The 27,281-nt window shown below is 27.4% G+C and overlaps 2 protein-coding genes across 3 annotated transcripts in view; one reads left to right on the top strand and one right to left on the bottom strand.

The window, feature by feature from the left end:
- The first annotated feature begins 1,596 nt into the window (after positions 1–1,596).
- Positions 1,597–21,608, top strand: LOC107444045 (transketolase-like protein 2). The gene is made up of 12 exons (XM_016058095.4): positions 1,597–1,949; positions 3,459–3,576; positions 4,538–4,651; positions 7,813–7,910; positions 9,151–9,342; positions 11,936–12,063; positions 13,309–13,505; positions 15,283–15,604; positions 17,124–17,338; positions 19,924–20,140; positions 21,177–21,384; positions 21,471–21,608. Exons 1-11 carry the CDS (start codon positions 1,864–1,866, stop codon positions 21,347–21,349), a joined length of 1,860 nt encoding a protein of 619 aa, XP_015913581.1. The 5' UTR covers positions 1,597–1,863; the 3' UTR covers positions 21,350–21,384; positions 21,471–21,608.
- A 2,580-nt stretch (positions 21,609–24,188) lies between these two features.
- Positions 24,189–27,281, bottom strand: part of LOC107444033 (sodium- and chloride-dependent GABA transporter 3) — a 91,240-nt gene continuing 88,147 nt past the window's right edge. For both annotated transcript variants that reach the window (XM_071180135.1, XM_043042405.2), the window contains exon 13: positions 24,189–27,100. In XM_071180135.1, coding sequence (XP_071036236.1) covers positions 26,981–27,100 — 120 coding nt within the window. In that variant the 3' untranslated portion in view covers positions 24,189–26,980. The remainder of the gene's footprint in view (positions 27,101–27,281) is intronic.

Genomic DNA, 27,281 nt, shown 5'->3' with positions numbered 1-27,281 from the left:
AAAAATTTTTCAACTCTGTAATTGCGTCTTGTAGGGCGGCTTGGATGACATTCTTCGCAACAAGTGTAACAGTTAATAATTCTCGAACGCATAATTATTTTATTCCTTGCACTCCCTGCATATATTCCTACATACCATCGTAATTTTAAGTTTCAAAGTCTAACAGTTTTTGCACAGCAAACAAAATGTAATATACTCAAAATGGTAGCGACAGAATTGTATATATTAAGTTACATATTTTTAAGTTACATATTCCAAAACTATGAAATAAATCAAATGAGTAGTTCGCGAGAAATAACAGTGTAAAAATATGACTATAAAAATTAAGCCATCTGATTTTTTTTTCAGTGCTATTTAAAATTGCAGTTATATTTGTGATATTTTTTAAACAATGTCAAAATATGACTTAAATAACTTAAGCTTTCGATTCTTTTTAAATGATGTTTAAAATTGCCGTTGCTCTATAAGCGTTGAAATCTTTTAAACAATATAAATATAAGACTTTAAGAAAATAATAAGCTTACCAAATTTTTCAAAGCTGCTTAAATCGATGCAAAATCGAAATTTTTTAAGTTGCGAAAATTGGCACTTGTTTTTGCTTTTAGAAAAAAAATAATAATATGAATGAGTAACAATAAAATAATGCTATGTGCATAAAATTTTCAAATTTTGAATACTATATCTCATTGTAAATAAATAAAAAAAAAAGAGTCTGCACTGCACAAAGGAGAGTGCGATTTTAAAAATTGTAAGAAAATGACTAAAATATTCAGTCGAGTCGCTCATGAGAAAAAACAAGCATCATTTATTTTCAATCTTTGCAAATATTTCACATCATTTTTCAATTCAAAGCATCGGATTTTAAGGAGGCAATGAGCAGATTTATACCGTAAAAATTAAAAAATTAGCAAATTTTTAAGAAATTGTTTTACTATGCTTGTACTGGTTTTTGAGGGCTAAACTAGTTTTGATCCAAAATGTGCTTTTTTCTAAAAAAATGCTAGTACTTTTTGGTTTTAAGCGTTATTTGCTAATTATAAGAGCGACAATGGAAATAATGAATGCGTACATTTTTATCCTCAATCCAAAATTTACAGGAGAACATATAATCGATCATTGTAATAATCGAAATTATATGGAAAAAAATTGCGAATGCAATTAAAATATGAAAAAATAAATAAATAAAAAATTAATCAGTAAATATATAAATAAATAGATATATAAATAAATGAATATATAAATAAATAGATAGATAAATAAATATTGTGATGAATAAGTAAACAATTATGGAAATATACTATTACACTATTTTAACTAAAAGAAGATGAATTTAACTTGGTTTATGCAATTTTTTATAATAAAAGGAATTTATAGATATAATAAAAGAATTTGTTTTATTGTTTAAATAACCTTAAACAAATGAATTTATGAATTTCCCACTGTATTTTCCACGCTATTTAAATTTCAGCACCACCCAGTATGAGAAAATTTTGGACTAAATATGAATATATTTACAGATGAATTTAGAACTATTTTTAAAATGCATAAAATCAAACTTTAAATATTGTTACATAATTTATTAATGGAAACTCAATACAGAACAGAACCGATACTTGATTGAGCTTAAACAATTAAACGTCACACTATCTGACGTAAGAACTAATTGTGATTGGCTGAAAGAAATACTCTTTCGACATTTTTTCCTCCCATGTGGTCCAGTTCGTCTACCGGCTCCGCGTGAGTTGTTACATTCTATCAATCACTCCAAGTTAAAAGCCATCTCTTTAAACTATAGATTTCAAATTTGACACTTTGTTCTGCTTTGGTTAGGGCTCCTTGTTTTCATTTTTGTAAGTTTCAAATATGGGTTTATCTGCTCAAGATTTAAAAGATATTGCAAACAAGTTGCGAATTCACAGTATTAGGGCTACCAATGCCAGTAATTCCGGGTAAGTTCCTGGTTTGTTTATTTTATTTCCTTGAAAATTTTAATTTGCAATTAACTTTCTTTGTTATTGAGTACTTTTTATTTTAAACATTTAGTTGCATTACTTTATTATAAACCTAATAAACTGCCACTAATAAGTGTGTGTGGGCCACTTTTGTTTCATCGCAGTTTATGAATGTCGTATTAGCTGACTTAATATTTAAACCTATGCAGTACTTCAAGCAGTTTTAACAATTTTGCTTAAATAATTCTTGGAATTATTTATACTTTCTGCAAATTTTATAAACTTAAGAAATTTAAATTATTTTAATGAAATTTAAAGCTCACTGTTATAGTTGTAATAGCCTATTTTCAATTTTTCATTTTATTTTTAAATTTCTATAAGTAACTAAAAAGTAGAGTAAGCTTAGATGACACCAAGTGATATCTTATTACAGAATTATTAGAACTATTTCATTTTTTAAACTGAGTTGCGTGTTCTTAAAGTCTGCTAATATCATGTTCATAATTGGTGTAATAGCCTTTTAATATTATAAACAAATAGCATTTTTTAAATTATCATTTTAACAAAAATAAGTTATCATAAATATGCTCATTGGGCAGATTTCAGTACAACTAGGCACTCAAAGTAACTGAATCAAACAATGCAATAATTTAAGTCTATAAGTTAACAAGAGAATTGGTATTTTTTTTATCTGGTTTATATTATTGGTATCTGAAGGGCTTTGTTGAAAATTAGGATCTATGTCAATATGAAACAATCAATGTAAAGAAGCAAGGAGTATTGATAATTTAATGTTGTCAAGAGTGTTTAATAGATTGATAATTTAATGTTGTAAAGAGTGTTTAATAGATTAATAATTTAATGTCGTAAAGAGTGTTTAATAGATTGATAATTTAATGTCCTAAAGAGTGTTTAATTGATTGATAATTTAATGTCATAAATAGTGTTTAATAGATTAATAATGTCGTAAATAGTGTTTAATAGATTAATAATTTAATGTCGTAAATAATGTTTAATAGATTGATAGTTTAATGTCGTAAATAATGTTTAATAGATTGATAGTTTAATGTCGTAAATAGTGTTTAATAGGTTGATAGTAAAATGTCGTAAATAGTGTTTAATAGATTGATAGTTTAATGTCGTAAATAATGTTTAATATATTGATAATTTAATGTCATAAATAGTGTTTAATATATTGATAATTTAATTTCATAGTGTTTAATATATATTGATAATTTAATGTCATAAATAGTGTTTAATAGATTAATAATTTAATGTTGTAAATAGAATTTAATTGATTAATAATTTAATGTTGTAAATAGAATTTAATTGATTAATAATTTAATGTCGTAAGTAGTGTTTAATTGATTGATAATTTAATGTCATAAATAGTGTTTAATAGATTAATAATTTAATGTCGTAAATAGTGTTTAATAAATTGATAATTCAATGTCGCAAATGGTGTTTAATAGATTGATAATTAATGTAAATTTAATTTTTTTTAAGTCATCCAACATCATGCTGTTCCATGGCAGAGCTAATGTCTGTTTTGTTCTTCAATACTCTGAAATTTAGGATCGATGATCCCAGAGATCCATCAAGCGATAGGTTTGTTTTGTCAAAAGTAAGTATTTTTACTTATTATAACAGTATTTTGAAATTAATTTCATTAAGGATTATATAGTGTTCTATCTAAATTAGGGATAGCGATTAAGAATATTTTGTCGATGGCTCACAGGACCACTACTAAAATGTATAACTTAGTAGTGTAAATAGTGTAGGTATTTTCAGTGGTATGTTTTCATGTATCAGATTTTTAAGTGTAAAAATGAATTTAAATAAAAAATTATAATATAAAGAAAGTGAGGTGTTTTGAATTATGGTTAAATAAGCTATTTAATACACAAAACTGAAAATAATAAAAAGAAACCAACAAATCATTCTTTTACCTTGATTGCTGATCAGGAAAACCAATAGAAATTTTATTACCAGAGTTAAGTTCTAGTGATCTCGAACCAACTGGTCATAATTAATTTTGAGTCTTGATCTCAACCCATATCTGAGTAGACAATTATGTCACAGGCTTCCAATTTTTGAAGGGGGAAACTAAATTAAAATACAATCACAATAATTCTCTACATTTTATTCATGTGAACGAAGTCTTATATCTGTTAAATAACTGCTAAAAGATTTCTATTTTATATTTGTCTGAAATATTGAGGGGGACTTAAAAGGATTTCTTATTATTGAAGAGACAACCCTCCTCCCTGCCAAGGACCCCCATAGATGCACTAATTTCTTTTATTTTTCCAACTAAATTTCCATTTTATTTTTCAAACTAAATTTATTTTGAAAGTGTTTAGTTAGAAAGTGTGCAAAGTTGGCCATATTAATACAAGCTGTTATAAAGCATAAGGCTCTATTTAAAACTCCCAAGGTTTTAAAAACTTAATCTAGGAAGTGCGTTTTTTTAAAAATTTATGTAGTTGAAATATTTAATATTTACTAGATTTTTTACAAATGTTTTTCTCCATTAAATTTTATAACTAGACTTGAATTCTGTAACACTAAACTTATTTTTACAGGGTCATGCTGCTCCGATTTTGTATGCTGCTTGGGCAGAGGCTGGATTATTTCCTGAAAGTGACCTCTTGAAGTTGAGAAAAATTGACTGTGATCTTGAAGGACATCCAACTCCTGTAAGGATTCTTCCCCCTTTATAATTTTGTCTTAATTTATTTAAAATTCAATATTCAATTAAATTGTTTCACATCTTTGATGCGGTGTAAACTTAAGTTCCAAAAAAGTTGAATTTTATGCAAATGCTGAGATTAGTTTTGTAAATTGGGACACATTTAGAAAATAAATTGCCTCTTGTTCAGCTTTAAGTGTTGTTCCTGATTGCCTGTTCAGCTTTAGTTTTAAAAAAAATCTTGTGGTTTTGTTTTTCGCATAAAGATATTTAATCTATTTTATATATTATGTATAATTATGTTTGTGTGTGTGGTCACAGGCATGCGATTCTTCTGCTAATTCTTGGAATTCTGTGAAACTAATGACCCTTGATTTGCGGACTTCCATGAAACAACAATTTATATTCCGACAAAATTTTCTCTGAGTTTTGGTAATCTAAAAGTTAAATTTCGTTACTTAATGCAAAATCTGGTTGACAAAACATTTGCATCAGTCTTACCAGCAGCCTTTTTTTTTTTTTTTTTAAGTTCTCCTTTACTTGGGATAACTTTTTTCTTAAAAAGTAAAGTTAAAACGCCATTTCAAGTAAATGAGACAGAACAAAAAACTCCATAACTTCGGCTAAAACAATGAAGTGAGGCAAACACAGAAGTATACAATTAATAAACTAAAAAGTAATTCTAATTTAAATGAGTAGCAAATTTCGATTTGTAACAGAAGAATTATTTAATAAATTTTATATTTGGCTACAATTTGATTGAAATTTTAATATGGTATTTCGACACTGAAATTCTGCATCTGAATCGGGCGTTTCAATGTGCTAAATACCATTGTTAATCCTTGTTTTGATCTCATCTTTCTCAGTTAATGCTATTGATTTTCTCATTGTTTTTAAAATTCTGATATTTCAGCATGCAAAATTGGTCTTGTATTTACTAGTCATTTTTGACGGTACCACAGTTTTCCCATCAACTTTTTATGAGTTGCTACAAATCTCCATGTGGCTTTTTAGATCCAATTTTTTTAAAAAATTATTTTATTTTAATATTGAATTGAATATTTTTAAAAAACTTGAAATTGAGTAGCACATATTTGCGCACATTACTTTTTGATGTGCTTGGTTTTAATCTGAATTTTTTTGGCAGTTATTGCTGTTGATTTTCACATAAATTTTCTAACATTCCGGTATTGTTATAAAACAAGAAATTTAAATTGCGCACCTGAATATTCATGGTTTGATGCAATTATTATATAATTTTTTCTATCCATTTTTTGGCTGTTATCACTTATTTCCCCATATTTTCTAAACTCTCTGTATTTTTAATATATATTACAACATGTGAATCTGGAAACGTACATTCAATTTTAATAATTTAGTGAGATTTTGCTTTAAATATCAGATTTTATCTTTTTCTAGTTATTGCCATAGATTTAAAAAATTTTAATCTCTTTTTTTTCTTTCTTTTTGATGCAATTCCAAGTGCAAAAAACTACAGAATATATATATTTTTTTTTTTTGAATATATCCTTTTATGCGTTTGAAAGAAAAAAAATATTCGATAAAAAAAATTTCATTTGCTCTTTAAATTTTTATAAATGTTAATTTTGTGCTTATAAATGTGTTTATCTATTTTCTACATGCAGAAAAAAATATTTTACGAGAATTTCAGATAATTTCCTTAAGCAATCAAATGTCTGGTTATCAATTTTACTCTTAATTTTATTTTAACACTCATATTTGAAATGTAGTTCATTATCAAATTTAATTGACTTTGTGATGTTCAATAAATTTTTTTAAGTAATTTATAAAAGATAAATTTTTTACTTAGAATAAGAAAATTTATTTTATTTTCCAAATACAATGTTTTAAATGTTTTGATTTTTATTTCACTCATTTAATAACTTAGACTATATACCTACTTAATCGCAGATAATGTAATATTTCAAAAATATATAAAATTTTATTAGAGATCAGACTCTAACATAGTATTAAGATGAAGCAATATTGTGATGAACTAAGATTTTTCCAATTATGAAATTTTTCTTCTTCATCTAACTATCTCCAGTCCTGTTTTTAGATAAGTACTTCATAAGTTTTTAGAATTTCCCTAGATGACACCATAAAACACAGAATCATTTTATTGCCTACTTGAAAATCTTTGTCTTTTTTTATTTAAAGGCTCTTCTGAACAATTTTAAGCATTGTTTAAGCCTTGCATTTGGTTTAGAAGAATATTTCAACATGCTAGACTAGACATAAGCATTTTGAAGCCTATGGCCAGTGTGAAGATTTTCTAAACTTTGTGTACTTTGAAAAGAACATTGATTTGATTTAAAGTGGTTATTGAATTTCTGAATTGAATATTTAATTATATTTAATCTAGGTAGTAAATTAATCATAGTTAATTTCTAAAAATGAAATTACTTTATTTTTAGTTATATTAAAAATGGGTTGCAAAATCCTTTGTGTACAATCTATACTTACTATTAATTGCTTAAATTCTTGAAAATTTAATTTTTTTCTTTTTTTAATCTAATGTTTTAAGTTTTTTTAATACTGGTAACTCAGGACATCTAATTTAAAAAATTATGTGTTTTTTTTTGTTGCAAATAAAATGGTTTCTAAGAAATTTTCATGTGAGATTAACTTTAAGCAGTTTGTGTATGCAATTTGTGCAACTTGTATTAAAGGAATTTATTATAAAAAGTATTTATGTGTGTATATATTTTAGAAAGATATTTAATTTGAAACATATCGGCAGTAAATGAAATATATTTATGTTATGTTGTGTGTAAATGTGAATTTTTTTTTTTTTTTTGTATTTTTTTTCTCTTAAATTATGTTATAAAATTAGATAACTAAAGGGGAAAAAAATCTAAATGGATTTGAAAGTTTACAGCGATTTCAATTTTACTTTAAGTGTTTGACAATTTCTTTAAGATTTAAGATGTTTTAAGATTTTAAAGTTTGATTGAGCATATTAGTTCATAGTTGATACTGAAGTTTCTATTGTGAAATTGCTTAGTATTTTTATTTATTAATATACTGTCTTATGAGTAAAAAAGTGAATTTAAATTACTGTTGATTTATTTTGTAAGGTCTTTTGAAATATTGTTTTAATTTGCTTTTAACTATTGATCTTTTACAAATTTTTGTTTTGTGTAGCGTCTATCATTTATAGATGTTGCTACTGGTTCTTTGGGTCAAGGTCTGAGTTGTGCTGCTGGTATGGCTTACACTGGCAAATATTTTGAAAATGCTAGGTAACTTTATTTTTTTTGATTGTTATTTTTTATCTTATCTGAGGTAAATGTTTGACACTTGCTTAAAATTGTCTTGTTAAGATCAAATTATTTTGAAGCAATTTGTTTTTATTTTTAAAATTATTTTTAATTATCTTAGAAATTTTAAAAATATTTTATTTTGTCCTGATAGTTTTTTTTATTGTTTAAAATGACTTTTCTATTATAATTATATAATTTGTAATTGATTTTAATTTAATGGTAAAAATTGATGTAGTGATAGCTTTAACTAAAAACGAGTGATCTAGTATAAATGAGAACCTTGTATACTGCAGTTCTCATGATTTTTGTTAGGTGAAAATTTACATCATTATGCAATAAGAATTTTTATTTTCAGTTCAGTGATTGAATTTTTAACAAATTTCTGATCCTTTGGATTAGCATTCCCAGACATGCTGGTTCATAGACAAATAGGGTGGATTAAGTCTGTTTAATTTATAATTATAACAACTTACAATTGTTTTTATTATAAATAATAGCTTTTTATTGAAATTATAGCATAATAGAATTAATAGCTTAAATGGAATTGGTTAAAAAATTAAATATAAATCGCAATAGTAATTTATTCAAATAGAATTAAGGAATTGGATATGATACAGAATCAAAAAACTAATTCAGTTGGATGTTCTTCTTATTTGTAAATACAGTAGGGAACCGATTATCCGGAACGATCGGGACCATCGATATTCCGGATAACTGATTTTTCCGGTTTTCTGAATCGCTACAAAAAGTTGTTTTTTTATAGTTAAACCCAACGAAAAAAAAAATTAAAAATAATCTTAAAAAGAAGAAAAAACGATGAAGTAATACATGAATGATTATTTCCAAAATGATGGTAAGGTAAACATCTTTAAAAAAAGAACGAAAAATCCTAAAATCTTATGAGAGAAAATTTTTTTTTTTTTTAAAAAAATGGCGGGAAAACTAATTGAACTTCGTTCCGGTTTTTTTGGTTTTCCGGTTTTCTGATTTCCGGATAACTGGTTCTACACTGTATAAGAAAGTTTTTATTTTGATTGAAATGTCTACCTTTTAAGAATATCTTTATCCAGTGAAGATGTAATTTTATACTGTGTTTTTTGAAACTTAGAATGAGTTTTAACATTTGTAAAGGTGTGTTTACAAACTTTTTCTGACTGTTGCTGACTTCTAAGAATATTCTATTTAGTTGTATTTATATATTTCTGCTTATGTTTTCTAGCTATCGTGTTTACTGCCTGATTGGTGATGGAGAATCTGCTGAGGGATCCATCTGGGAAGCCCTCTCCTTTGCTGGACATTATAAACTGGACAATCTTGTTGCCATTTTCGATGTCAATCGTCTTGGGCAAAGTGAGCCAACAATGTTTCAACATCATATGGAAATTTATCAGAAAAGACTAGAGGCTTTTGGGTAAGAATTATAGTTCTTAATGGCTTTTTAAATTTGTTAGTAGCTAAGAGTTTTTTCTATATATATTTGTATTTGTGTTAATTTTTTCGTTACAGTTATCTCCATTTTCATCTTTTTTTTTCTTTCTCCACAGTCTAGTTGCTTGCTTATAACTGTGTGCTGATAATGTAGTTTTTAAATTTTTGCACTTGATTACCATGTGATTTCGGTTTTATTTTTGAGTCTTTAACTAAACATTGAAATATACTTTTATTTTTTTATTGTGTTACAACGTTTTTAAAAATATTTTACCTTTATTTTTTTATGAAACTGAAATGATAAGATCTAGTAATGATAAGATCTTAGATCTAGTAATGCACTGATAATACCCATGTAGATTGTTTTGGAAGATGATTCCTGTGTCTTGTACAAATATTCTACTGGTATTTAAAAAATATATTTAGGTTACTTTTGAAAAGAAACAATCATAATGAGGCTTATGAAAAAAAAAGAGGATTTGTTACAGTTTTGGGAAAACATCTAAGACTGCTAGTTTGATGTTTTTTCATTAGCTCAAAATAATTGTTGAAGAAATGGTTGCAGAAGCTGAAGTGTATATTCAGCCGTGAAGATGGTAAAACGCAGCCAGTGTCAAGACTTGCAGAATGCTGAAAAACTGAGAAAGCTTACTGAAATTTAACAATTTAATGCTAATGTTGAAAATTTAGTGTTAGCGCTGAGAAATAAAGAAACCAAAATTTTATGTTCATATTTTGTTCATCTTTCTCATCATGAATAATACTTTTGAATTTAACTCATAATTTTTTCAACTTTAATTTTTATGCTTGAAGTATACAAGCCCATTACTTTATTATTTATCTCATATTTTGAAGTTATCGTTTAATATTTTATGTTGACCCGCATACATAATTTTTTTGTCTTATCATTCACAATGAAGGTTTCCATGATAAACAGATCTATTGTAGTTCTGCTGAATTTGTATTAAATTTTATATCTTGTTTGTTAAGGCATCACAAAGACTGTCATTAAAATTGAAAGAAATAGGATTTTTTCTATCAATATACATTGTAAAGCGTTGTAAAATAGTCCATGAGGTAGAGTTCTAGGCTGTATCGGTGCAGTGTAAAATAGTCCATGAGGTAGAGTTCTAGGCTGTATCGGTACAGCATTGTAAAGTGGTCTATAAGGTAGCGTTCCAGACTTTAAATGGCGAATAACATTTAGCTTCTACATCAATTTTAAATTTCTTAAGTTAAATTTTGAATTTAATGTAAGCATATTTATTGTAGAAATATGTGTTTTTCGAAGATCTTTCACGGAAAAATATAAAACCACAGTTTAAGTGCCTTAAGGCAAAACTTTAATTTTGAACTATATATATATTATGTCATAAAGTAATAATTGTGCTTCAGAATGAATAAATACCTTAAATATTTGAAAAGTTTAACTTTTTTAAAATCATCCGCAAAAGATTTCTGAATAGTAGAATCGAAATCTAAGAATAATTCTTAATTTACCAAAGATTTTATGAGTATTAAATAATCTAGCATTGAAGTAACTCTCTAAATATTAAATTAGATCGCAAATGATTTTCCATTTTCAGAATTAACATAAGGGCTGCTGACTAATGACTTTATAAATTCACCTGACAGTCATGAAAAAACTGTTGTAAACTTCCCAGAATAATGGAAATGAGATAATATATGCAAACTGCGCTAATTGCAAAACACTATTTCATCTGATAAGTACTTTTCATTAAGGTTCGAAATTAGCGTTACAAAATGTTATTTTGTGTATATATTTTTAATTTGATCAGTAGGATTAATCAAAATTATTGCTATTGTGATTACAATGTGTTTGTTGATGGTTTGAATGTAAAAATTTAAAAAGTGAACTGATTGCAAATAATAGGCAGTTAATTACTATGAAAGGCCAGCCGGAAGGTGGTTAGCGTGCCTGACTGCAAAGCCAATGGCTGCTGGTTTGAATCCTGCTCAGGGCATGGATGTTTCTGTGTGTTATTCTCTACTGTGTGAATGTGGCCCCACCTTATAAAACGGGTATCTGTGGCAGTGTCGCGTGGGTAATGTTGTTCGCCTCCGTGACTTAGGTTCACTTATGTTAGGTAAGGACCGCTGGGTAATGTTAAATGAGTAATACTTCCCGCATCTTCCTAGGCGAAGGACGTAAAAGTTCAGTGCCTGCCAATTGGGGAAAAAAAATTACTATGAAAAAAATTTGTCTGCCTCTTTAGTTGTGCTAGTTAATTCTACAGAATTTTCATTAAATTTTCTGATTTTTTTCTCATATTCTATTTTAATTTATTCTTATTTAAGATGTCATGCAGATTTTATTAAACTAATTTCTAATTATTATTTCCAACATAATTTTAATTAAACTAATTAAAATTATGTTGGAAATTTTTGCATTTTTATGCTGAAATTGGCAAACTGTCTTATAATTGCTTAGTAGATAATTCAGAAAAGAAGCAATCTCTTTGATGTAGCCCTTTTATATATGTGTATGATGTTTCACGTTTTATTTCTGACCAGCATTTCAAAAGTATGTTACAATATTTTTTTTTATTTAATAGATTCAACACCATAGTGATTGATGGACACAGTGTTGAAGAAATTGTGAAAGCATTTGAAAATGCTGCATCATTTAAGGGAAAACCAACTGCTATAGTGGCAAAAACCTATAAGGGAAAAGGAATTCCAGGTAACTTTATTTTCTTTTATCCTTTTGTTGGTCATATTTTGCTGTTACAAAAAAAAAAAAAAAATTATAAACTACTATGTTATGACTACAACTAATTTTAAGTCTGATATTTCATGTAATACACACTTGGTATCTTGCTTAAGCAACAAATTCTTTTTTACTTAAAATAACAAGATGATAATTCTTTCATTGGACTTCAGCACATCAGATTACCTTTACGGCAAACGTATATACCTTGCATTACTTACGTGAGTAAGTCTTACTTGTTTTGATTACTTGTAAGTCTTATTTCATGTGTAAGAAAATAGCATGTTGCCAAAGAAAATTTCTTAAAAACTATAAATACTAAAAAACTATAAATATGAAAAATTATTTAAGGATGTATATGTTTAAAGTACTTAATCTATTTTTTGTGAATATAATAGTGTTTCTATTACATTTAGACATATTTCAAAGTAAATTACTTTTTGAAAATCTTTCGCACATTAAAATGTGTATTACTTATTTAGTGCTGCAGTTTGTTAATTTTGTTAATATATTGTTCAATTGAATCATTGCTCTCGTTTTTATATTTTAAATCTAAAAAATATTTGAAATTTTTTTTGGTGTTACATTGACTCAGTCAAAGGTGTTTTCGAAAGGTATTTCTACTATCTTTGTTAGTCAAAATACTATCTTTGTTTGTCAAAATAATTTCAATAGGTTATGTTAATTCTTGTCATTAAACAGAATAGTTTTACTTCAATATTTTTTCTGTTAAACTTGTTTTCAGAGTTTAAAGTTTATATCTTATGCTTTTACCTTTTAAGAACTGCTATAATAATAAAAGAATTTTCTAAGATAAACATTAGTAATATAGTTTCATCAGCATTTGTACGACAGCCATTTGTGTGCCTGGGCCTTCCTTAGAACCTTTCCTAATCTGTTCTTATCCCAGAAATTTATCTCCAGTTCTGCACTTCTAAAATGCTAAGTCCTCATCAGTCTTACCATCTCTTAAGATCTTCCTCTTGGTCTTATGTTGGAAGGGTGCTGCTTGCTCTTAATGCTGTCTGCTCTGGGCTCATGACACTTATTGGGTGCCCTGCCCAATTATTTCAACTTATTGTAATGGATTTTATATATCCTCACTATTCTTAAAATTTTAAAATTTATTTTTTCCAGATATTATAGAGAATAGCATCAAATATGGTTCTGAGAGTAACCTAAATCTTCTTCAAATATAACTTAAATCCTTATTTACAGGTATTGAGGATCAAGAAAATTGGCACGGAAAGCCTCTTGGTGACAAAGCAGATGCTGCCATCAGTGTGATCTCCGGTGCATGTGCAAGGGATCTGCCTGCTCCCCAGACTATTATTGCTCCCGTACAAGATGTTCCTCCAGTTGATACAGCCCCTATTCAATTGTCTGAACAACCAAATTACACATTAGGAGAAATGGTGAGGCATTTAAGGTTTTTGGTTAAATGAGGCTATTGCTTCATTTCGTGTTGGACCAAATGGTTTAATAGTTACCTTTAAAACTTTTTGTGTCAGGGTTAAGTTTAAAAGTTAAAGCTAAAAGCGTGTAGGTAAGAAAAATTAGAGACCTTGGATGAACAGATTTTTTTTGTTGTTGTAATTTCATTTTCTTGTACAGTGTGCCGAAGAAAAAAAATGCACCACACTGAATAAATTTTGATCTAATGATCGGATCTTCATGTTCTAAGACTCAAATCTTAATGGTTCGAGGGGGTGAATTAATTAGTGGAGATAATATTTTAAGTTATAAAATCAGGCAAAGAAACTTACTCTTTCTGAATAAACCCTTAACACCCTTTAATTACCCTTTTTAAACAGAATCAGATTTCTGACCCGGGTAAGCACAATCTGGGAAATAGGGTCCCCATAGTTTGGTCAAGAGAGCATTCCAAAGTTAGACCCCTTAATCAGAGGTCTGTTTAGAAGAAATTTGGGTCCGTTAACGTACCCTTCACAAAATGATTTTAATCAGATCCTTCACAAATTTGTTTATCTTCATTATTGTTTTGTTAACTGAATAAACCCTTCCCAGGGCAGAAAACGAGAAAGATAGATGTAAACGAATTAAGTTTTGTCTTCGGCAGATGATTCTCCTATTATTCGTCCGAAATGTATATTCTGCATCCAGCAGTATAGGCTAAATACCAAATATTTGTATGTTGTCTCTAATTTAGAAGCAGCAATTGCTGTTTATTTTTGAAAATTTAATTTTTTTATTATAATTTTACAGTGCTGAGCATAATCTTGTATCTATTTACAATTCAAAAACTCTTTGAAAAAGTTTTTTGCAATAACTGGACCCTATTTGTACAAGTTCATAAAAGCAGGACCCTAGTTGAAAGAATGAGTAATTTTTTCACAATTTTGCAAAGATCAGACCTTTCACAAAATGTCTGGACAGACCCCTGCCTTAATGCTAATTTTACTTTTTGCATATTTCATTCATCATATTTAAAATTTCATAAGCAAATTAAAAAGGTTTTGCGCCTAATTATAAAATTCGTTTATCCGAATATAATTCCATACAAAAAATTCATTTTAGTAAATATTTTTTATTTTATTTAACAGTCGAAAAAAAATTTAATTTTAAGCCGTAAAATGTTTGTCATTTTAAATTATGTTATTTTGCATGGCAAAATACAAAACTTCAGCAAAAACACTTGAATAGTTCCTGAGAAATCAAAATTTAAATGAGTCCTATTTTTAAATCTTGATTTCTCATAAAGTGTTCATCCGATTTCGTTCAAATTTTGTATTTTTCATTTGAACAATTAAGGTTGTGCCCTAGAACTTGAAGATCCTAACATGATATCAAAAGTTATTCAGGCTAGTGAGTTTTTTAGCACATTGTACATATGTATGGCATATGGATGACTCTTTGGTTGTGGCCAAATCAAGGCAGTTATTTTTGCCCATTCACCAATATGGAAATCAGAAATCTTTTCCATTGCATTTTGTAAGTTCTTTAAAAGTGGAGGTAGGTATAGTGAAAGTTCGTAATTCTTATTGAATTAAGTTTCAATTGTCAAATCTTTAAAAACATTTTAGGCTTATAACTTTAGGTATGCAAAATGTTTTTATAAATTAGAAAAAAGTGTTTAAGGTTTCTATCATTTTTATTACCTAATGAAGTATGATGACATAAAAAGTAAATAAATTAAGCAATTGGGTATTTTATTAAGTTTTACATTTTCAGGTTGCTACTAGATTAGCTTATGGAACTGCCTTAGCTAAACTTGGAAAGAACAGTGAAAGAATTATTGCTTTAGATGGAGATACAAAGAACTCCACCTTCTCTGACAAATTCAGGAAAGCCTTTCCTGATCGTTACATTGAATGTTTTATTGCTGAACAGAACCTTGTTGGTGTTGCAGTTGGGTGTGCTACAAGAGGTCGAAAAATTCCCTTTGCCAGTACCTTTGCTACCTTTTTCACCAGAGCATTTGATCAGCTTCGAATGGCTGCTATATCTCAAGCAAATATCAAATTGGCTGGCTCTCACTGTGGTGCTTCAATTGGTAAGATTGTTGGAAAACATTTCCAATTCTTAATTGTTAAAATTGAATTAGAAAATCTTGATATTGAAGCTGTTGCTCCTGATCACTCGCCTTATTTAGGAGGCTCGTCCCATGTTTATAACAAGTCTGTAATTTTGTAGCTATGAATTAGATTTATGGATGAAAAAGTTATTTTAACTATTAAATTTTTGCTGAAAGGCTGGATAGGTGAAAAGTTGCAAAACCTGAACTTATGTAACAAGGAAAGAGTTGCATTTTAAATTGTGTACATAAAACAAAATTACTGTTCTGCATTTTTTAACAGCTTCTGGCCATTTTCTCTCTCGTACACCTGCCAAGAATCTAAAAAAAATGTAGTCCCAATTTTGGTTACAAATGATAAGGAAAGAGAGACAGGTTGTGTATAATTTTTAAAATGTATTTAAAATTTTTTGATTTTTTCAAAGCCTTTAAAAGTGCTTTTTTTATAAAGTTTTGGTAAAAAGTGCTTAATTTTCTGTTTTCTACAAGATTTTTTCTTAGTCATGTCAATTACTGTCATGAATTACACAAAAGGTGTTGTTTTTACAATGTTTCAATATTTTCACTGTTCATTCAACTACATTCCTTTTCAGTTTACCGTTGTCCGTATGGTACAAAAGTGCCAATCATTTTATATGTTGGATGAATCACTTGCGGGTCCATATATACTTTAGCAGAGCTAGATTCAGTGGAAAGGATTTTTATAATCACTCGTGCAACTCTACTGTGTTTTGTGTGGGATTTTTTATTTCTGGCTTCATTTGAACCAAAAATCTCAGAAGTTTTTTTTGATCATGAGGACTAACTAAACATTGCCAAATTTTTTAACCTATAGCTTAAAGGAATTTTTTTCTGGTTAATTTCTTTGTTTGTGAAGTGTTATTGGCACAGGCTTGCTGATAATGCTTTGTTTCGTTTATAGATATGACTTGAGTATCATTCACTAATAAAGTATTTTCATGTGACCAGAGCACTGAACATTCAGACCTTCATCACTTCTTTAATTTTGTTTCCTGTTTATTCATTTGATTTAATAATTGTGACAATTGATTTTTTAATCCTGGGTACTTGCGCCTAAGGGTCCGTTCATTAATCATAAAATATTTTAGGATTTTTATTGTTTTTTTAACTGGATTTATTAAGATTTTCAGTAGTCTTGATTTTTTTGTTTTTTTTTTTGTTTGGAGTCACATTTAAATTAAGTCATTTTACTGTATGAACAAGAATGATGTCAAGATTTTTTTTTGTGCTACTACAGAAAAATAATTCTAGACTTTAAATCTTTTGTTGAAATTTATATATTAAATTTAAGGGCATTAATTTATGCTGAGGAAATTAGGTACTCAATATCTGTTGCTTTAAAGCTACATTTAGTTATATTTAGATAGTTGCACAATTTCTTTAAATTGCATTACTATCATGTGATAAAAAAAACTGATTTTGTTTTATTACTTTGGATCTAAAAGCAAAACCTTTTAAAAGTAATGTTTATATTTAGGAGAGGATGGTCCTTCTCAGATGGGATTAGAAGACATTGCTTTGTTCCGTACTATTCCTGGAAGCACAGTTTTCTACCCAAGTGATGCAGTTTCTGCTGAAAGGGCTTGCGAGTTGGCTGCCAACACACAGGGAATCTGTTTCATCCGAACATCTCGACCAAATACGCATGTTATTTATGCTAATGCTGAGCCCTTTGCTGTTGGAAAAGCCAAGGTAAGTCTATGTGATAATGTCATTCATTAATTGTAATTGCATTTGGTAGAAAAGTTTGAAAGTTATTTTTAGTATTCTTTTCTAAAGTAAATACCTTTAGAAAAAAGTCTAGCTCAACTGCTCGCTGTCGTGTCTTGCCCAGGATAAAAAAAAGGCATACTTGCCATGCCTATTAAAAGTATGGAGAGAAAAAATTTAAAAAAATGTCTTTTTAAAAAAATTCAAACTGCGATACAAATTTATAACCATAAAAATTTTGATCAAATGAGAAACACTGTTGATTAAAATATTACAGTAAAAACATTGTCAATTTAACCTCTATTATCAAAAACCATATTTATCTTTTAATAAAAGGGGGCAAAATGAAATAAATCAGATTTGTCTAAGAGTGTTATTGACTGCTGTTAAAGTTTAAACAGGAAATTTTCTTATTCTAGTATGTTCTGTACTAGAAATTTATCGAATTGGCAAAATAGTGCTAAAAGCTGACCTTAAACCCTTTGAGTTGACTGTATGGGAAAAGTATAGAAGACATTTTTTTTTTAACAAATAGGTTTCGGCATATAACTAAGTATTTAAAATATTGAAATGAGCTTTTATCCGATTGTATATATCTTTGTGCACAAAGAAATGTAAAGAAATTTTTTATAATAAGAAATATAACAAATAACTGGCATGCATCACTAACAAAATATTCACTCTTATTTTATTTAAATTAATCAATTTAATATTAAATTAATGGAATAAATTCTAATCTAATTTCATTTTTTAAGATTTGTGAACCATGTGCTTGCAAAGTCTTATTAAATAAATAAAATAATTTAATTTATTTTTATTTAGATTGGTAATATATAATAAAATTATGTGAATGACTTTATTATAATAATATAGTTAAAGAAATGATAAAATACATTTGACAGACCCACTTTTATAAATTTACCTCTAAAGCAATACATGGGACGCAATCAACTAACAAAATTTCACTTAACAGGCATCAAATTGGAATTAAGTCTTGCACATAAGATTTTTTTATGTAGTATTACCATAATCGGTGAATTAATTATGATTAAATCCAAAAATGTCCTATGTGAAAGTGTAACCTTACGTGAATGCATTAAAAAAATACAATCTAATATGATAATACAGTAGGGAACCGATTATCCGGAACGATCGGGACCATCACCATTCCGGATAACTGATGTTTCCAGTTTTCTGAATCGCTACAAAAAGCTGTTTTTTTATTGTTAAACCCAACTAAAAAAAAAATAAAAAATTTCGAAAATAATCTTAAAGAGAAGAAAAAACGATTAAGTAATACACTAATGATTGTTTCCAAATTGATGGTAAGGTGAACATCTTTCGAAAAAGAAAGAAAAATCCTAAAATCTTATGAGGAAGAAAACCTTTTTTAAAAAAAATGGCGGGAAAATGTATCTAATGTCGTTCCGGTTTTTTGGTTTTCTGATTTCTGGATAACGGGTTTCGTACTGTACATTAAAAAATGTGTTTTTCAATTTTTTACGTTAAAACATCAACTTTTTGTACGCTCTGTTAGATGTTTGATACAATCCTTATATAATCTTTTTTTTTTAAATTTTATTTTTTGCTTTTGGCTATTTTACTATCTTTGTTTAAAAAATTTACTCCACAGTCAGTGGAAAATATCCTGACATAATTTTACTTCAATTATTTCTGAAAGATTTCTATTTGTGCTATAGTGTGCGTCTGAATAAGTAAATTAAGTATAGTCTATCGAAAGAACACCCCATCTGAGGCTTAACTATTTTAAGCAGGAGTGTTAGGTGAATATTTAAGACTGGTATTGATTCAGGTCTGCAAGAGAAAAATAATTTGGAGAGAGAACCTCAATTCTCTAGAATGCGCTGTTTGTGTCTGTCCATAGCAGCAGGTGGCCTTTAACTTTTGTGGCGACTAGAGTTCTTCCTATTGACAAACTTCTGGTGTATAGATTGTTATTGTTCAATTCCATGCAATTAACATTTTAAGAATATTCTGCATTTCCATGTGATTAAAAGTTTTTAAGTGTTAATTGAATATTTTTATAATAGGTTTCTTTTTTTTTAGTGCTTAGAAGTTATTTTAATAATCAAATGTAGATAAAATTGATTATTAAGTTTTTTACCCATTTAAAAAATACATAAACAATTTGCCTTTATGCTGAAGGACAAGAACTTCTGTGATTTTAGTTTTTTTTAAATAAACGCAAGTTCAGAAGCAAGGATAAAAATTGAGTTGATTATCTCAAATATAGAGCTTTAGTTCTTATCAGTCAGAAATTTTTATTTCATTTGCTAAATATCTGCTAAGAGATGGTTTTTATTTTAATATCTTTAATTGTTTTTAACTTAATTTAATTGAAACTGAACCAATGATAATATCTGCAGATTTTTCATTTGTCATGTATTGTAAGGAAGGACTAATTATTGGTTCAAAAATATACCTCACCCTAGGCCATTAAGATATATGAAAAAGAATTTTTTTGACCAGCTTTGTTTTGTATTAAACATTCAGGTTGTAGTTTTCAATCTTTCTTTATTATATTTACTTTTTTTTTTAATGTGTAGATTGTGAAAAAATCCTCCAAGGATGTTGCTTTGGTAATTGGTGCTGGTATTACATTATATGAAACTTTGAAAGCTTCAGATCAACTAAATAAGCAGGGAATAGAAATTCGTGTGCTTGATCCTTTCACCATTAAGCCATTGGATGTTAATACCATTGTAACAAATGCTAAAGAATGTGGCGGTAGAATCGTTGTTGTTGAAGATCATTATCATGAAGGTAATGTTTTTACGTATATTTGTTGACATTGATTGCATATTGATGATATTTAATGTTCTAATATTGTTTTTCAGTTGTATTATTTATATTAAAATGGGTGACAAATTAGTAATTTCCCAATCGAAAACTTAAAATAAATAATTTTGTCTTGAAATCACATAATTTCAAAAATGAAAAAATTGTGAATTTCTTTTTCTCTTTATAAAATGCCTGCATTCATTGCTCTCAAATTTAAAGTATAGTTTTTTTTTATTACTTTCACAGACTGATATCTGCAAATAGATTCTCTCGTGATTTTAGAGAAAAAAAATTTTGATTGTCTGTGTAAAATAATTAAGTACTGTGTTAAAATACTTTGAGCTTAAACATTACATTTTCCGTGAGTTTTTGTTTAAAACTTTTTAATAAAATTCATAAATTTTTGTTACATTACAATTGTTTTTGTTAAATTTGAAATTAAGAGGTTTCTAAGATAGGAATGCTTGAACCCTTGAATATTTTAATAACATTTTAGTTAACTACAAATTTTATCTTTTTGCATCCATCTCTCTTTTTCCTGGCCATTCTTTGCCTAGCGAAATTTGAAAGTTAAAGAATATTAACTTTTAATTATGTAATTGCAAGTAAATTGACTGTCTATTAACCCTTAAATTGCACTTTCCTCACACAAAATTGTATTGAAATTTCCATGCTAAACACTACTTTTTCATTGAATAATCTCGGAAAAAACCTTTTTCATGCAGGAATAGCATTAGCTGAAGGTTCCAAAAAAGTTGTGATTAACACTCAAAAATTTGAATTTTTTTTTTTCAATTATGTGTTTGAAAATTAACTCAGTAGACTTGCAAATTTTATTGCTTACCTCTGAGTATACCTTCAGATAAATGTAAACCAAAGCAATGGAATTACATTATTTCTAGAAAAGAATTGTATTCTGAATAGTTCACACACATTAACTAATTTCAATTAAATAGAGAGAAAACTACTATGTAGGTGTGCTACTATTAGTAAAAGAAAAAAAAAATTATTATTTTAGGAGGAATTGGTGAAGCAGTTGCTGGTGCTGTTGGAGGATGTCGTGACATTTTGCTGTCCCGCCTTGCTGTTACTGGTATTCCCCGTAGTGGGCCGCCTGCTGAACTTCTTGACATGTTTGGTATCAGTGCAAAACACATTGTCAAGGCTGTGCTTGATATTAAAGACCAATGAACTGTTACCGTCATTATTTAGCCTATCATTCCAAGGTAACTTAATTTCACATATTGGAATGTTTGTTTACCTCTGTATTTTACTTGTACTCTGAACAATGTATTTTTTTCAATTATTTCAGATGTTATTGAAGATTGTGTTGCCGTATCTTTAACTATGGATGCTATTTTAAGTGCGTTACATTACATGTTGAAGCTTTGAAAGTTCATACATTGTTATCAAATATGCTTTTTCACAATAAAGTATTTTCTGTTTTCAATTTGTTTATTTTAACAAAAAATTAATAGTTAAAATTTATATTGCGCCATTATGCAAATACTGTACAGTGCGCAAAATAGAAGCACCTTAAGTAACTTCTGACATAGTGATTGGATTTTCATGTACTAAGACTCAAAATTTATGGCTCAAGGGCTTAACCTTAAATATGCTAATTTGTGGAAAGGAAATCTGGCACGAAAATGTTCTTTGATTTAATGTACCTTTTTTGGACAGATTTAGATTTCTTAATCTCGTATAGGGATGGTTGCCATCTAGAAAATTTGTTCTCAATCGTCAAAGGTAATAGTTAACCCCTTAATGTTAATTTTTTAATTTCACTTTCAAATGTAAAATTTTTAAAATTTGATTTCTCTTGAACTATTTTAGAGTTCATCCAAATTTTTTTGTCATATGAAATAATTTAAAAATTTGTTTTACATTTCAAAAAGTTATAACGATTAAATATAATTTTTTACAATGATGTGAAAAATGATAGGATTTAATTATTTAGGGCAAAATATGCAGACCATAAACTTTCAATTGTTATTCTAACTAAACTATTTGAACCTTATTTTTCAGATCTTGACTATATTTTCTCTTTTGAGGTTCATAAATCTAAATCCGTCTGTAAAAAAGTTTGTTTATTTAGAGAAAGTACATTTTTTGTAACTTAATATTGTCTGCATTAATCAATTGGTATATTTGAGTTCATTCCTTTGAACCAGTAAGATTGAGTTCTTGTATGTAAGAAATCAGATCATTATGTTCAGGGTGTTCACTTTTGTGCACTGTACAATGAAATTAAGATACAAATTTATTTTGATTTGATTAAAATCAAATTAAACTGATCAAAAGCTAATTTTTTTTTTGTCAATTCATCTTAACTCTAATATTAGGACAAATACGAAAAAACTTATAAAGGACTAAATTATATCTTAATAACTGAGTGTATCATAATATATTTTATAATGTAATCAAGGGTGATTGTATTCCGGGGGTACCCCGGAATTTAGTTTTTCCTATCTTTCTTCTGGGTCTAGAAACTTGAAGCGGGGCATGCGATTTCTGCACGGATATCGTAGAATTCTGCATATTTAAAGAGCATTGGTTCACTGAGTTCCGCGAGTCAAAATCTTATGATGCGACAAAATTGTGAAACTTTTTCTAAATCCCGTAATGAGGTGTTTACATACATTATTCCGCCAATTATGAGAAGAATTACGTTTTACGTGATTCGTCTGCCAATTTTATTCTTTTGGTTTGGCGGATTTAGTCATTGAAATTCATTAGCTTCACATCGAAATCCTTCCATATAAGAAATTTTGAAAATGAGAGTTCTATGATATATACTGCTTGATATTTGGATTAAAATATTGAACAGATTAAAACTATTTAATTGGATATATTTAATTGCCATCAATGATGGATTAGGAGTCCATTAAATTTATGCTCATAGTAAACATCAGTTGTAATTGGAAAATTGTTTTTTTTTTTTTTTTTAATATTTTAGTCATTCTAGTGAAAAATTCAATTTTATGGATAACTATTATGAAAATTAAAAATCATGAAAACTTCCACACTTTGGAAATGGAAATTTTAGTTCCTGCAAATGAATATTGTTTTTTCTTAAAATATTGAACACAATATTATATTTAATTTATTTCAGTCTTTTTTTTTTCTTTCAATTCGTTCAAGTATATTTTGGTATGTTATGCATTTCTTAGAAAATGAAGTAAATAACATAATTTCAAACATTGATACTAGAAAATTTTAATCATTTTTATACACATGAGTAATAACATAATTTCTAAGATTACATAACAGACATACAGATGAAAATAAAAACAATGTTAAAATTAGTATAACTTAAATTTGTTTCACTACAAAAGATTTAAACAATAATTACAACATTGTTTTGACAATGACGAGACATATACAGAGGTTTTAATTTATCTACATAATTTTTGAATTTAACTTGTGTGTAAACAAACATAAAATGATATTTTTTTTAATTTTAAAAAAAACTTCTATAAAATGTTCAAATATTAATTTTAACGGTAAATTTTCTTAATGCTTGCAGTTTTAAACCTCTTAAGTTAACCTCATAATTAAACCTTTTAATATGTTAACCTCATAGCTAAACCTCATGTATTGTAAAATGGTCATTTTTTTAGAGATAGTGGGTAAGTTGAAAACTCTGTAAGTTGTAACATGTCTATTTTTTTTATTAAGGATTTTTAAATATTATGAAAATTTAAAGTAATAAAATTGTAAAATTTATTTTTGATATTTTACTATAAGTTTTTAAAATGAATATTTAGTACATGCTAAAAAGGAATTGGGAATGACTGTGTGCTTGGTGTAAATATTTATGAAAACACTATAAATTTTAATAAATTGGTTTTTTAATTATGGCAAATTTAAAAATTTTTTTTTGTTGATTGCTAGAGTAAAAAGTAGAAAATTTTGTTCATATAAAGGTTTGTAATTATTTTTTACGCATATTAAGTATATTAGTTTAAGTGAAATAAAGTTATTTGGTATTTTTTTATATAAACATTTCATAACTTGAACTCAGAAATTTTCTTTTGTAAAATTACTGTTTACAATAATTTTAATAAAATCATAGCTTTGCTATTTTGTTTAGCATAAAAGTTCAGAAAAATTAAATTTAAATACAGCATTTTTCAATGCTTAATTTTAGTTTTTGGCAATTTTTGTTCATATGGGGCAGCAGGAAGAAATAAAATCTCATTACAAAATCATTCTTTTTTATAAGTTTTGTGAAACGTTCTTTGAATTTCACAAATTAGTAAGAAATTTAATCCTTCAACAATTACTGCCGTAAATGAAGTGAAATCTTTTAACATTCAAACTATTTAGAGTATCCAATCGGGAGCAATGAGCTTCGAGAACACTACATTGTACGAGATCCAAAAAATTTCTTTTTTGAAATCTATGTCGTATATTTTGGTAGAAGCTTCTTCAAAATAAACCTTTCTATTGGTTTTGAAATGTTTTAACAAAAATCAAAGCCTAATTCAAATGTAAAAAAAAAATCAAAAGTTTTTGCCAACATATTTTTTTAAATGTCACTCTTTTAATTCTCATATATTTGCTTTCATTTACTATTTTTTTAAAACTATTTATCAGGATTTTTTTTTAATATTGATCATATGCACTTTTATTTATGCTGAATAAGTGCTTAGTAAAAATTGGGTCAATGGCTTTAACTTGCAAGGAAGGAATTTTTTTTTCTTTACTATATTTTTAGGGGGGTGGGGGAGGGGTTCTAAATCCATGTTCCTGCCTTTTCATCCTATTATAAAAAGCTCGTCCCTTGTTGGTAAAGATTTACACAAATTACAAAATATTTGTACCTTCATTGGCAGTTTTAAATCCATAGATTAAAATCCATTTACGACCAATATTTACAACTGATGGTACGAAGTGATACCATACCTCACCGGGATAAATCACATTTGGTTGAATTGCAACAATATTGATTTAAAATCGAACAAAATAATGCTAAAAGTTTTAAGTTCAACAAGAAGTATTTTTTCTATTAAAGTATTAAACCATCATTACAAATTTTCTTCGTTTGGGTTAAATGCATAAGGTGATCATATCAAATGTTACAATTTAACCATATATTATATTTTTAACCAATAAATATGACTGAAAATTGAATGACAGTGGAAATACTACACATTTACAATTCATAACGATCACAAGAAACTTAATGGATTTGAAAATACAATAAATGTGAAAGGTGTTAATTAAAAAAAAAAAATACAAAATGAAATGTGGCAATGTGTGCTCTAAAAGGGTGAAATAAATTATCAACAAAATTGACCATGAGCAACAGGAATTATCTAACAAGTTTTACTTCCAATAACAATCGTAAACTTGTATTTGCCACTTAGTAAAATCATTGTTTTAATATAACATAAACTTGATTCAAATGTAACACGTGAAAAAATAAAAAACATTACGAACATAAAACAACTTGTTCTACATTAAAAGTAATTCAAATAAATTTTAAAAATTATTATTATTGGTTGCAAGTTTTTGGTAATTTATAGAAATTCTTTGACTAAGCTTTAGTGTTTGCTGAAATTAAAAGATAATTGCTCAGAATTTTAATTTCTTAATATCAGAAAAAAATCATTAAGTTCAGAAACAGATATTCTGCAAACAAATGAACTAAATTTAATTTTACAACAGGATGGAAAATAAAGCGTCTAACTGCCAGAAATTGAGCTCTTTTATGCAGCAAAACCAGCTAGTTAAAATTGTTATAAAAAAAACTATTGATTAATGTTTTAAAATTGTTAAAATACTATTTAAAATATTTTAAAATTTAAAAAAAAAACTAATTTAAGCAAAACAGATTTGTCAACCTAAAATAATCTAACATTTACAAATCAACAAATGTTAAGAAATATAATCAAATAAGAAAGAAACTTCAAAACTTATAGAATTGAGAATTATTTTTATTTACTTGAAACAAAATGGAGAAGGACTATATTTGCTTAAAATGAAAAATCGAAAATTGCTCAATTTCATTGAAACAAGATTAGTTTGATTTCTAACATTAAATTTCTGATTATAGATGGTTACGAAACTTACACTTACATGCTTTTAGAATTATAAATATTGAAATTAAACACAGAACACTCTAAAAAAATTTGTCTTTATAATGCAGAAACTACAAAATTTCTAAAAAATAAGATATTACAAAATCCTAATCCAAAATGTTTCAAGTTGATAAAATAAGATTTTAACTTACAGAAATCTGAAATTCAATTTAAAAGATTGTTATAAAACAAAATTTATAATTTTCATAACTTAAATCCAATGTATGCAACTATATGCAATGAACAAAATCGTAACAAATGTTTTCTATAAATAATGAATCCAGTAATTACAATTATATGAATGATTTATAAAGATAAATTATGAATAAGCAAGAAACAATAGCTTTAATTTACAATAAATGCCGTTTCATTTTAAAGTTGAACATATGAATACCATACTTATTGGTAGGATCGAATCCTCTATAAATCTAAAAGAAAGTTGATTGAGATTCACATTTGGATTTTTCTAAATGTTGTGGAAATAGGATTTATTTTAAATAGAAAAAATATTTTAATTCAACAGCCTATTCGGAAATAAAATAATTTTAAATCAGCTAAACTGATTTATTAATTTTGCAACCTTACGAATACAAGGCTGTTGAAGTGTGGTCCTACTAAGTGTTGCAAAAACTAGAAGTCTTCAATGAAGACAATCATTCAGGATTTGCTAAATGAAACGAGCCTATGAGGCTTGTTTTGATTTATCAATGAACTTTGTATTTTGTGCGAAGAGCTATAGCTTTGATTGCTCGTAGTGGTTGTTGGTGAGGCTCTTCTTAGCAGCTTCATCTGGATCAGTTGCATGAACTGGCAGCCTCATTGGAATACGGGGTGTGGTTAAAATCTTCCATCGCTGGAAAATGAGAGATAAAACGAATATTCAATGTCAAATTGTATAAATACAATGCAGTCTTGTGCTCAAAAATTAACAAGGCTAGAAAAATTGACCACCCATTCTATAGGGATTTATTTACGCACAAATAAGAGCTCGAAGGTCTAAACGCATCAAGTTTTGTAGATAATGCGTTACAAAA

Source organism: Parasteatoda tepidariorum, chromosome 4 (genome assembly GCF_043381705.1).
Source record: "Parasteatoda tepidariorum isolate YZ-2023 chromosome 4, CAS_Ptep_4.0, whole genome shotgun sequence".
In the NCBI taxonomy this organism is placed as follows: Eukaryota; Metazoa; Arthropoda; class Arachnida; order Araneae; family Theridiidae; genus Parasteatoda; species Parasteatoda tepidariorum.
Note: the sequence above shows the minus strand (reverse complement) of the source record. Positions and strands in the feature narration are given on the sequence as shown.

What these genes read in the sequence shown, in the direction of transcription:
- LOC107444045 (XM_016058095.4), top strand. Translation starts at nt 1,864, where the DNA reads ATGGGTTTATCTGCTCAAGATTTAAAAGATATTGCAAACAAGTTGCGA. An exon ending in TCACTGTGGTGCTTCAATTG is followed by an intron (nt 15,605 to 17,123) that starts GTAAGATTGTTG and finishes GTTTATATTTAG; the next exon opens with GAGAGGATGGTCCTTCTCAG. An exon ending in TTGCTGTTGGAAAAGCCAAG is followed by an intron (nt 17,339 to 19,923) that starts GTAAGTCTATGT and finishes TTTAATGTGTAG; the next exon opens with ATTGTGAAAAAATCCTCCAA.